General features: G+C 36.3%; 1 protein-coding gene across 3 annotated transcripts in view; it reads right to left on the reverse strand.

Annotated features, from left to right (window-relative positions):
* Positions 1-2,035: 2,035 nt before the first annotated feature.
* The window catches only part of gpr153 (G protein-coupled receptor 153), a 47,455-nt gene continuing 36,810 nt past the window's right edge, over positions 2,036-12,680 (reverse strand). The window contains exons 4-7 of one of the 3 annotated variants that reach the window (XM_015377705.1): positions 11,072-11,261; positions 6,635-6,725; positions 6,485-6,542; positions 2,036-6,248 (exon numbers count right to left, since the gene is read on the reverse strand). In XM_015377705.1, the coding sequence (XP_015233191.1) occupies positions 5,394-6,248; positions 6,485-6,542; positions 6,635-6,725; positions 11,072-11,261 (1,194 nt within the window). In that variant the 3' untranslated portion in view covers positions 2,036-5,393. Of the gene's footprint in view, positions 6,249-6,484; positions 6,546-6,634; positions 6,726-8,109; positions 8,295-11,071; positions 11,262-12,680 lie in introns of all 3 variants that reach the window. The other 2 variants (XM_015377704.1, XM_015377703.1) reach the window with 2 other exon arrangements.

A 12,680-nucleotide genomic window follows, 5' to 3' on the forward strand; every position in this document is an offset into this window, starting at 1 on the left:
TAGATAGATAGATAGATAGATAGATAGATAGATAGATAGATAGATAGATAGACAGACAGATAGATAGATAGATACATGGAGCGTCATAACCAAGTGGCTGGAATAGTGTACAGGAACATCTGTGCAGAGTATGGGCCAGAAACCCCAAGGTCAAAGTGGGAAACACCCCCAAAGATGGTAGAGAATGACCGGGCCAAGACCCTGTGGGACTTCCAGATACAGCAGACGTACCGAATGGTAATGGCAAACCAACTGGACAAAAAGCAGAGGAAAGCTACTGTGGTTGACCTAGCAATACCAAGTGACTGCAACATCAGGAAATACCAGGGGCTCAGAGAAGAGCTGGAGATAACCTGGAAGGTCAAGGTATCAGTGGTGCCCATGGTCATTGGGGCACCCAGGGCAGTGACCCCCAAACTTGAAGAGTGATTACAGCAGATACCTGGAAATACATCAGACATCTCGGTCTAGAAAAGTGCAGTTCTAGGAACAGCAAATAACCCTCAAGCTCCCATGCTTCTGGCAGATAACCTGAGCGAGGAAAAATGGGAGACCGCCCTTGGTGGGTGAAGGAGAGTTTTAAGGACTGATGTAGACATTTTTTTCCCATTGTCTGGATGAGGAATGGAGAGGCACAGAACCTACGTAATGATCTATGAAGGTGGTTGATTTATTTACGTTTTATGCAGAACAAAGCTCAAAGAGATCTTCAGGAAATTTAAGGGTGCTGTGTGAGGATCACTCCTGCTCCAAGCCTTCTACAGGTGTCCAAAGAAATGCACAGTCACAACAATAAATTGACTACTGACCTGTTACTCTGTCGTCTTTGTTAACTATTGTTGTTGAAGCATCATAAGGTCATCGTTCCCCCATTGAACCCTATGCAGTTTCTTACTGGGCAAATAGGCCTGCAGTTGAGTCAACTGCTGATTGCTTCCAATCCCCAATCACATTATCCATCAAGGGATGTAGAGCAGGATCCTCTTTGTGGATTTGAGCAGCGGATGAAGCTGGGGAGCATCTTCTCTTGTACTAGAAGAACAAATAGCACCATGCTTCTCACAACAGTGGTCTCGCGCTATTAACTTTTCTATGCTGAACCCACTGACTTGTCTTTGAAATTCCTGAGTTTTGTAGATGAAACCACTGTCATTGCTTTGATTCAGAACAACGCGGAATCTGCTGGAAAACCAGTTCCACTAATTTAAGCACAACCACCTGAAGTTTTACCTGCTCAAGAATATGGAGACGATGATGGACATTTGGAGAAAATATCCCTTCATCATCCTTAACAATACTGTCTACTGTGAATCGGGTCTGGTTCCTTATGACCATCGTTTCTCCAGACCTGAAATTGTCCTCACACACACAAACCTGTTTGGGAAAAGGGCTGCCAAAGATGGTCCTTCCTGCTGTAACTAAAGAAGTCCACCCCCTAGTTGAGCTGCTGCTCTTCTTCTACACTACCATTATTCAATCTGCTTTATCCACATTCATCTCATTCATTTGTGGTTTGTCCTTTTAACAAAGTGCATAGGTCCAGAATGCAACAATCAGGACTGCAGAGAGTATAAGGAGAGCTGACCTTTTCACCACTTGTACCTGTTTGTGAAAAATTCCCTTATTTTAAATCGATAAAGATTTTTGAGAATAAACAAGGAAACATTCCTGAGTACGATCACCAATATTCATGCATGAAATAAATACGGTCCTCTATAACAACAATGCTAAATGAAGCCTAGGCAAAAGTTCAACTGATTACTTACCCTCACCCGCCTCCATCACAGGCCAATCAGCTTTGAACCACACCTTCACAAAAGCCCAATCAGCATCCAGAGTTCATCTTAAAACTCTAAAACTCTTCTAATTGTCTTTTTCTTTCCGTGTGAGTTTTTCAGATTGAAATAGTATCAGGATGGAAAAAACTTTAACAAAGACAACCATTGATACCGCCCCTTTCAGAAACATGTTGAAATGTCATCGGTTTAGAAAGGTAAATTTTAATCAACCAAAAACATTTGGGAAAATGCCCCTTTAGACTGGGTAGTTCACAGCATAACATTTCATAAAATACAAACTGTTTATGAAAAACAAACCTCTCGTACAAACTACCGAGCATGGTGTTGGATATAGCATAATTTGGGCTTGTTGCGGAGCTGTGGAAAATTATAGACTTAACCACCAATCCACAGATATTCTTGGGTCAAATTAAAAGGAGAAAAAAGCTTTCATGCAACATGAGCAGATAGTTTAATGTTGAAAAGAGAAAAGTATAAAGTAAAGACCTCCTTCCAAACTGTAAACATTCTTATGGTTTTACAGTTCTCTCTTTACTGTATGAAAAGATTGTTTTCATGTATATGGGGGTATTTCAGCCTGCTTCCTGACCAGATTAGCTTTTTTTCACTGAAAGAGCAGATATAGCAAAAAAACTTATTATTTCCAGCATTGGGAAAACATTTCCTATACCTAGCTCATTAGACTTACATTTTCCAACTATACTAAATGAAAAAAACACCAGAAAGATTTTGAACACATTTTCTTCTTTTTACGTGAGTTTAATCATATCATGTTAACAAAGTCTTTAGCTTAACAGAAAAACTCATTTAACATTTAACGTCATTCATATTTGAGTAATGAACTTTTGAATATGTCACAAAAATATTTCAAATACAACAAAATAAAAAATATATATAGCTATAGCATAGCAACATTTGTGCGAGGTGATTTGCTTAAAAAAAAAAAAATTAAGCAAAACATTTTAACCAAATATTCTGACATTTTTAGGAAAACCAGGAACACATAAAATTTGAATGAAACAGCTAAAAGAAGGCTCTATGACTCAAAGCATAAATGCCCAGTAAATGCTACCTTTTTACTTTTGAACGTAGATGGGGAAAAAACTATTTCTTAACAAATAAAGGAGTGACGGGGAACCATTTCAGTTTTTTCTCATGCCTTTTAAAAAAGCTGAAATTTATTAGTGAAAATACATTCACATTCACAAATACTATCCACAAGCACTCAATGCTCCCAACTGCGTCCTCTATTTACTGTCAGTATCCTTCATAATTATTCCTATAATTATAACTTTGGAAGAGACTTACATTTTGCTTGTGGATTTAACTGGGAAGCTGCACATGGTCAGTTTTCAGTGAGGGTGCTAATGTGATAAAACGTCTTTAAATATTTTTGCAATTCAGCAAAAGTAAACCACAATAAAAATTTGAATTTATAATAAATTAAATGCAGGCCTTAAATTGCCTTGTAAAATAATTTCTCCTATTTCATCCTTTGATGTGTTAGAACCACAGATGTGTGTGTTTGTTTGTTATTTAGGTAAGTTTGTGAGCCAGAACAACACAAAGAAGGGCATAAATGTTAAGTGGAAGGAGATAGATTTGCTTTTTTTCTTTTTCAATGTGTTGTGTAATGAAAAGCAGCTAAATATCAGCCGTTTTCCAGTTGGTTTTACTCTGATTCCATAGGAAAAAAAATCTTGTCTGACCAAGTGCCAATAGAAAAAGATAGCAGAGTGACAAGAACAACACAGCTGTTTAAAAAAAAGGTAAAATAGGTCTTTTTTTCTGGATGTAGAAAACACACAGAAGAAGGTGCTCTGGTTAGATGGGATCAAATTAGTTTGTTTGTTGTTGTTAGAAAATTAACGCAGCTTATAACCCTGAACACACCACCACAGTAAAACAGTATGTTGGCAGCATCTGCAGTGGGAATGTTCTAGCTCAAAGCCAGAGAAACTGGTCTGAATAGATGGAAACCTGAATGGTGCCAAATCAAAGGGAGCCCGGAATAAGATCTTAAGAGACTGAGAAATACTTTGGAGTGGGGTGGGATGCACATCTTCAAGAAGCTTAGTGACGCTAAACATATAGTCAGAGCAACAAAGCATTCGATCCAACAAGGATTTGGAAAGACACTTCATTTATGCTTACCTGTCCAATTTAACTTAGCTTGATCAAAGAGTGGGAGAAGATTTATTTTTGTCAAAAAAAAAAAAAATGCTACTCCACATAATATGGAAACAGGGACATGAAATATACAAATGTAAATTTTATTTCCTTTCCACTTACTAAGTATGACCTTTGAATTGCTCTAATATAAAACAATATAATAGACTGAGTTGTGTGGTTAAAACAAGATCAAATGGGAGAAATCTCCAGGATGATATCAACATTTATAAGGCACACAGTAGGGTTATACTCCACTTTAATGTTCACTGTTTTGTTGTGAAGTTCAAACAGATAAATTCATCAAACAGCACATCGGATGGAGAAAACCCTCCAGACTAGGTCTATTGATATTCTAATGTATTTTTTAATGGTGTAAAGTTTAGTTCAAATTATCGCTTTCCAATTAGTGTGTTTTAGTTTGTTAATTTAAAAGCGTTTACTAATTTCAATGTACATCTGAATCACAGCAAGTGTGAGGTTAAGGGTTTTGAGGACCAACAGGGGAGTAAAAATCACAATTTGCATATTTGTCTTAAAAGCTGTTTGTTATGTAATGAGCTACATTTGTGCCTCATTATCATCAAAGTCAAGTAAGGTCAGCCTTAGAGAGTAAATGTGATACGTAAACAGAAATTTCTAAAAACATAAATGTCCAATTATTTCATATATATACATCTGGATTCTATTTTTAAAAATATTTTTTTATATATAAAGGAAGGGTCTTTATTTTCTTAGTAGTTGAGAGAAACCATTACTGGGCAATCAATAGTGTGGGAGAAAAAATAAACACATTTTCCATTTTATGGGAAAAATGTTTGCTAAAAAGTTTCATGTTATGATAACAAAAAACAAAACAAACAATAAAAATAAATATTTCAGCAATCAAGCAAAGCTAAAATAAAATATGTTGTATTTAAGAAAGTCTGTGTCCATACCACACAACAAAAACACAAGGGTTGTTACAGGCCAAATAAAACTCAAGCTCAAGGTATAAATGAAAACAAAAGAATTCCTAAAACATCCTTGTCAATGCACATGGAAATATTTCACCCTCCTATAAGAACCAAACAACAAAAACAAAGGTTTGGGAATGATCACACAGATTAAAAACAGTTTATTTGAGTAAGTACTGGCAGAAAAGTGTTCCTCAGTGGAGATTTTGCGTTGTGACAGACAAATAGCTGGGTTGACTTATATTGTCACCGGCCCACACAAGAAAACAAGGCCCAGTCAAAAAAAAAACAGGTCCAAAGCTCCTAAGGCCATTTAGGATAGCAAATGTTTATCTCTGGTAGGTAATAAAATTGAATACTTGTACAAATAAAAAGGCTGATATGTTTCAGCATGAAACCTTTCTTAAACCAGAAAGTTTTTTAATTAAATATTTGATCCTAGTATTTATATCAATGTAGATGTTTGCTTTCAGGTGGAGGAGCCAACAGAATCAGAGTGAAATGTGATGTATCCCGAGGATGATGCTGAGGGTTTGCTTACAAAACTGTTTATGCTGGCTTTATTCTCAGCATTGCTGAGGTGCTTCTGTTTCACCCAGTCAGCTCCAGCTTTGGGTTGGACACCTCCACCTGTCCTGGGCCTGCTGCTCGAATGCCCCGCAGTCCTCTCCCTATGACCAGGTGAACCCCCTCCTTCTTGTTGTCTCCCATCACGAAGATTTTTACTGCAGCCTTTCCCTGAGCCACAAGCCCCATGGCTCGTCTTACCGGGAGACCTCTCCGGTTTCGGGGAGCCCTCTGGTGAGCTGCCCCTGCTGCCGAGCCGTTTGTGTTCAGAAGTTCTCCTGAGCACCTGTGGCTCTCGCTCAAAGTCTGTAAGTGGAAAGTGGGGAAGAATGACGGCGTTCTGTTCGTACACGTTGGGGATGAGGGGGATGAGGGAGATGGTGGAGGTACGGCGTGGGCTCTTCCTGGGGCTTGGCACAGGAGTCTCGTCTATAAAGTTAATCACCTCGTCTCGGCTGAAGCACCGAAGTTCGTCCTCATAGCGCTCCCCACCGCACACGATGCGGGGCAAGTGCTTGAGGGAATGCATGCTGTCCTCAGATCGCCGCCGCTTGCGGTGAGGGTGGTGATGATAGTGGCTCTCCTCGTGGTAGGACACCAGGCTGCTCCTGCGCCTCTCGCGGCGCGGCAAGGTGGAGCTGTAGTGGGCAGTCACTATCACGTCCTCTGTGGAGCCCCATCGGTGCAGGTATGAGGGGATCTGGTCGCTGATCCACATGTCTGTTTCGTCGTGGGAGTATCTTCTTGTAGGGGGCACCTAGGGAAAAGACACAAAACAAAATCTTCATATTAAAAATCCTTAATTTAACGCATAAAACAATCAACTAGCTTTACAAAATATGGTAAACATGCAGAGTATCATTATCAATAAAGATTAATACATGTAGGATTTGCCAGTTTTATGTAAAGGTTAGATTAAACTAGATTGTGTCTATAAGTCAAATTTTACAGGTTGTTTAATGTGGTCAGTGAAGGAAAAGTCAAACAACTTACATTGTTTATTGAAGCCTGACTCAGATTATATCCCACATGTAGCAACTTCAAGCCGTTTCTTCTAATTTGAGGTTAGATTTTAGCATAGAGTTATTCTATCAGTATAATCTTATCTATAAAGGTTGATAGTTTCCTACTTGTTATACTCACATTGTGTTTTCACAACTACTCAAAGACAGTGGGTTTGTCAGGATCACGTCAAGAGCCTCAAGACTGATATCAGTCTGCCCTCCTGTGGTGTCTTTCAGTAAATGCAGAGAATTAAACAGCAGACGATACAGTAGCATTAAACTCTAAGGGTGGGAGAGCTGGAAAGCAGAGGGCAGCACAAGCTGTAGAATGAGTGGAGATGCAGGAGAGACAGGGAGACACGAACACAGAGCAAATAAAGCCAAAGAGGCTTTATTCTGCAATAAGAGACCTTGCAGTTGTGAAGTCCAGGCTACCTTTGATTAAGATTAGGTTTGTATGGTCTGTAGCTAAATGTCAAATTCAAATGGTCTACTTCAGGAACTAAGCCAAAAAAAATCTGTTTTACAATAACTAAAGCAATGATGAATCACTTTTTAAAATCACAAACAAGGATTAACACAGTCTAACAAAACACATCTACTGATGAGGACCAAACACAAACGCAGCAGACAGAGGACCAAGTTGGTATAATGCAGTGATGGCTACTGTATACATCTCTGTTTGTTAACTTATTAACCAAAGTTAATTTTAAAATATATATTTTTCCTGAAATTGCTGGGCCAATTTAAAGAAAAATGCTTTCCAGTTATAGAATGGCCCTTATGCTACTTTTTTTTTTGTTTGTTTTTTACTTTTTTCACTCTAAAACACAAAGATGACACAGTCAGTTGCTTTGTTAAAGGTAATATTGAATGGTTGGGACTTGCTGATTTTGACATTACATATTCTCAACATAGTCTTCAAGGACAGTTCAAACTAATCTTACTTCTATTATTTAATAAACTTCAAAGCAACAAGAAATCAGAGAGAGCAGAACTTTGTCATTTTCAGAAATTAGTCAGTATTATAATCAAAGAGGAAGTTTTGATGCTAAATTTGTTGAACTGCCCTGGAAGGCTGCAAGCTCCAGCTTTGTTGTTGATGCAGGCTGAAAATGAGTTTTTCAGAACTCTCCATCTGAATGAGATGGAAGCTAGATCAAATAGACAAAATGCTTTTCTTTTTTTGCAGAACAAGAACGGACATTTATATTGCCTCCCTTAAGCCTTGAGGAAAATCCTGAAACGTAGAAGGTAAGCCAGTTACTAGATTGTTACTCTCTAACAAAATACCAAGGCACTTAGTTGTTTGTAAGTTCATGACTAAGACAAGCTACTTGATAAATGAAGCACAGGTAATATGTTGATGGGACTGTTGATGGTCATATTTACCAAACATTAGTCAGTTTTTTTTCAGATTTATACTAAGAAAAAAAATAAATAAATAAATAAAAGGCCAAAAAGAAGAGTGTTGCAAATCAGATAGATGGCATCACACAACTTTTACTGATTCAATGCTGCAAAGGCATACAAGGCCACTTCACCATGCATTTAATAATAAAGTTAAATTAATTCAACTGATGGAAAAAAAGAAATGAAGAAAATCAAATATACCTGCAAATACTGCATTTTATCTTCCTGTTGTTCCCTCAATGGATACCCTTGCAGAACCCCCCTTTCTAAGGTTGAGAACTCAAACTTGGCATTACGGTCTATCGTCACGATTTCAGGCGCCGAGCTATAGTCATATGGTCTGTCATATATTAAGTCGGCATGAATTCCTCCATCTTGGCTGTTTTCTGCAAAGTGCAGAAAAGCACGAGCGTCAGTATTAGAGAGCAACGGACTCCATACACAAGACAGACAGACAGACAGACGAATAGATAGGAGAAACAAGTTCAATCGTTCTCTGATTTGTCGACTTTGCTTTGTGTATGCTCAGTAAAATAAGCTACAAGCCAAAAAAAAAAAGAAAAGAGAAACCAAGCAGAAATAACAAAACAATTGGATATTTAAAAAAAAAAAACTTTTTCTGTTGCTAAAGCAGAATTCAAATTGTTACATTAGTTTTGTTTTATCCATTATTTTAATCCAAATAAACTTTGAATGTCCACCAAAGATCAATTGAAGATGATATAATGGCCTTAAGGATAAATGTTGGCCAAATGGATGGAGGATGAATGTAGCGATCTGCACAGGCAGCTTTCCATGCAAAGTTAGTAGCTTTGGAAAACAGCAAACAATTCTTATACATACAACTGTGATGAGATATACAAGGCAAGCCCTCTGAAAAAAAAAAAACACAATAATTGAGTGTGTTTTTTGTCACAAGAAATATGAAGTGCCTTGTCTTTAATGGGACCCTCTGGACAGTTTTCTTTTCTAAGGAAGGATGCCAAAAGAGGAAAATGATGAAAAGGTCTTGAGGGTTAGACACAGGGCAGGAGGGGTTGATATAGGGGTGAGTTTAAAGCATGACGTCATTAGGTTGAAAGAAGGGAAAAAATCTCTGCTAAGTTTCTTTCTGATGCATGATTATCATGTGACCTCACATTTAGGACTAGACTGTGGTATAGTGTCTGTCTTTAATTGGTGGGAAAATAGCTGCTTTAGGAGGTTTCATCCTATACAAGAGCTACCCTAAAATGTCAAATTTAGTTCAAGTATTAAGTTCAAGTAAAACTGAATTCAACTGAGTCAAACTGAAATAAATAGAATTAGTATTGATGGAATTGAACTGAATAAATGAAATTTAGTCTAACTATATTGAACCACATTAAATGCTTGTACAGTACCTAAATGGAAAAATATGCAACTCTGTCTTTATCAGACCTTTCCACATTTAACTATCTTAACATTGTCTAACAAGTCCATCTGATTTACTTCAGTCAGTAGGTGACTCCCTTTTTCACAAATCAGAGAGAGAAAATGTAAACCAAAGAAACAACCAAAACAAAAATATAAACAAACCCCCCAAAAAAGATGAAGTGTATTTTATATTTCTATTCAATCCAATTATTTTTCCTGACTTGAGGGAAATATGACCATCAAAATGACATAAATATGCATTTTAACAGATTCACTTAAAGCTGTCAAACGAATGAGGAACCATTTATTAGATTGTTCCCTCAAGAGAGATTGTTCAATGAAACGACGGCCCTGTTTAAACCATAAGTAAAAAGACATACAAATATATTTTGTGCGGCACTCTTTCTCTATATATCTTAAACAGTCTCAAAACACAAAAACATTGCAGAAAATATATAAATTACACAGACACTTACTTTTATTTCAGAAGGGAAAAAAAGGTCACATGATAACATCTGACCTGTGATTTGAGATTCTGGTACAATTGAAAATAGAAAATTAAAACTAAATTAAAAGGAAACTTATTTTGATTTGTCTTAACTTAAGAAGACACTTAATACTAAATCCTAAGGCATTAAGCCTTTTTAATGGGATGCCATAGAAAACAACAAAGAAAATGTTGTTTTTTCTCTGCTTATGAGGGGTAACAAAGTATTGCCCCTCCCCTACTACTTGCTTACATCTTAAGTTGTCAGAAATATATAAATAAAGGTGTAATACAAACGTTTTTTAACGCCCATGGAAAAAAGAAGAAAGGCTGTTTGAAAAAAAAAAAAAAAAAAGCCATGAACTACAGTAGAAACAAACTTCACCCTTTACTCTTATTATAGAAATGCCATTTCAATACTACTGTTGGCAGTCTATAGGCAGCCTGTCTGCAAGGCATTTGTTAGCAGGATAGACAAGCAAATGCCCAAACTGAGTAAACAACTAAAGATTTTGTAAATTTGAATTCCGAATGACTGAAGGTTTAAGGCTTTGTTCAGAAAGCACTTTAAAACTGCTAGTAATTTGGCAGATTTCATTCTGTTTACATATTCATATGAATTTTTTCTGAAGTAAAGACATGGGTTATAAAAACCACATCGCCATGACTGTATTACATTCATAGTGGTTTTATTGTTTATTTATTAATTGGTTAAACTGAGTTAAGTGACTGAAAGATTGTATTAAAAAGAATCATTACCAAAAGTAAAAGAAAGCATTACATGTCAAATGTTTTGGTAAATTATATTACACATCAGGTTGTGAGATAACAACACATGCTACTATCCCCTAATGAGCTGAAATAATTCCTATAATGTTTCTGTTGGGCTCAAATTCTGCCTTTTTTTTTTAGCTGAATGGAAAATTAACTTTCAATATCTTGATCCTAAAAACAGTAAAAATTTTTGAATCCAAACATTTCTAAACTAAACACCTCTAATTATGATTGAAGTAATGATTTACCTTTTACTGAGACTTTTCTTGCAAAGTAATTATTTTTCCTCAGTTGTAAAAAAAATAATAAATGTGTAATACATTATTTAGATTACCGTAAATTATTTTCTTTATTTTTCTATATAATGAGAGTACATAAAGAGCTTTCCTTCAGTATTTATCTAAAGTTACATCAAAAAATGAATTACCACATTTTCTACTGGGAAGGTATGAATGAGGGAAAACGGAGGTGGGATAAAAGGGAGATGGATGCCTTTCTGTAACTTACCCTCATCCACTTCATCATTGGACATGATAGCGACACATTTCTCCCACACCATATGAATGTCGGCCCGATAACGGTCACAAGCCCAAAGAAACATGGGCAGCAGAATGGACTGAGCAATGGAGCACCACAGCACACACAGCACCATCCAGTTGTAGGAGCGGTCAAACTTTAGACTGGCAAAGCTCACCACCTGTTTATAAGAGAAAGTTAGGATCAGCACAAAAAGACTTTTTCAGGTATTTTTTTAAATATATTATTGGACCATTCAGCAAACTATATAAAAATTCTATGTTTAATTTAATCAGGTGTCTATATTAAAATGACTTAGTTGCACAATTTTTGACTGAATCAGTAAAGTAAATGGAAAAAATTCTTTCTAAAGCTTTAAAAAGATGTCATAGCATTAACATAAACAAACTACAAACAAACTACCACAGACCCACAGAATACCTTATATTACCTGTACATTAAACAGGTAAATTTTCAGTAAAGGCCTACAATAAAAGGTTTAAACCTTTTCAGAACACTGTAAAAAAACAAAAAAAAAAACTGAAACGGCCTCCTATCTTATCATATACTAAAATAATTTCCTGCAAAACATGGCAAACAAGTAGAACATGTTGAACACAAATCAAACATCTAGCTAAAAAGTAAAAAAATATTTCCCAAACTATCTCTAAGTACAAATATTTTTTCTCAAATACAAAACAGCCTTTCTTTGCACACAAAAAAATTATGCCAGGCAATTTATCAATAGCAAATTCAGTTTTATTAAATAAGATTTGCAATTCTTTCAAAACGACTGCAGAGGGCACCACCGAGATAACTGCAACAGACCAGGATGATAAATTGGACCATTGATCTTATATACATATATTTTTTCTTTAACAAAAACAAATACGTAATAATAAACATTATTGTAATAAATGCAAATAAACAGTTTGTCCTTTTTATAATGCTTGTAATCAAATTCTTGTAAAAGCAGATTGACTTTAGGCTTTGAGTCCACCATTGTTTAATATATGGGGCATTTTCCTAGGAGAAGAAGTAACAACGGAAAAAACGAAGCAAAATCCTTCTCTCCACCTTTTTCTTTTTTAGCTAATATAGCTCTGGGAATTGATCTTCCACAGCTAGCTGATAGCTATACAGCTTTGCTTTCACACGCAGAACAGTATGACTCTTGCCATAAGGTTCTGCTTGATACTTGTATATCAAACTTGATTGAACATTATTTGGGGAGTAAACCATATAAAAAGGACACTTAAGAGGAGATGAGAAAGAAGGGGGGGGTAAGAACTAAGGGGAGAGAGGGAGGGAGATAGAGACAGGAAAGAGTGCATGAAAAGAGAGAAAATAAACCAAAGCAGCAAAACAGACAACACAAAAGATATATACAGTAACTACTAGAAGTCTGGTTCTGTATCTGAATGAGATTAGAGGAACAGAGATCAGACAACATAACAGCAAGTAGAAGACAACAGACAACCAAAGTAAACTTAAAAAGAAAAAGCTTGAAGTATCCTTTCCATGTGTCGGAGTCACACCCTACTGGGATTACACAGTATTAATCAGGGTGGTAAATATATATCTATATATACGTATATAT

This window comes from Cyprinodon variegatus, unplaced genomic scaffold, assembly GCF_000732505.1.
Source record: "Cyprinodon variegatus isolate N-32 unplaced genomic scaffold, C_variegatus-1.0 Scaffold158, whole genome shotgun sequence".
Lineage (NCBI taxonomy): Eukaryota > Metazoa > Chordata > Actinopteri > Cyprinodontiformes > Cyprinodontidae > Cyprinodon > Cyprinodon variegatus.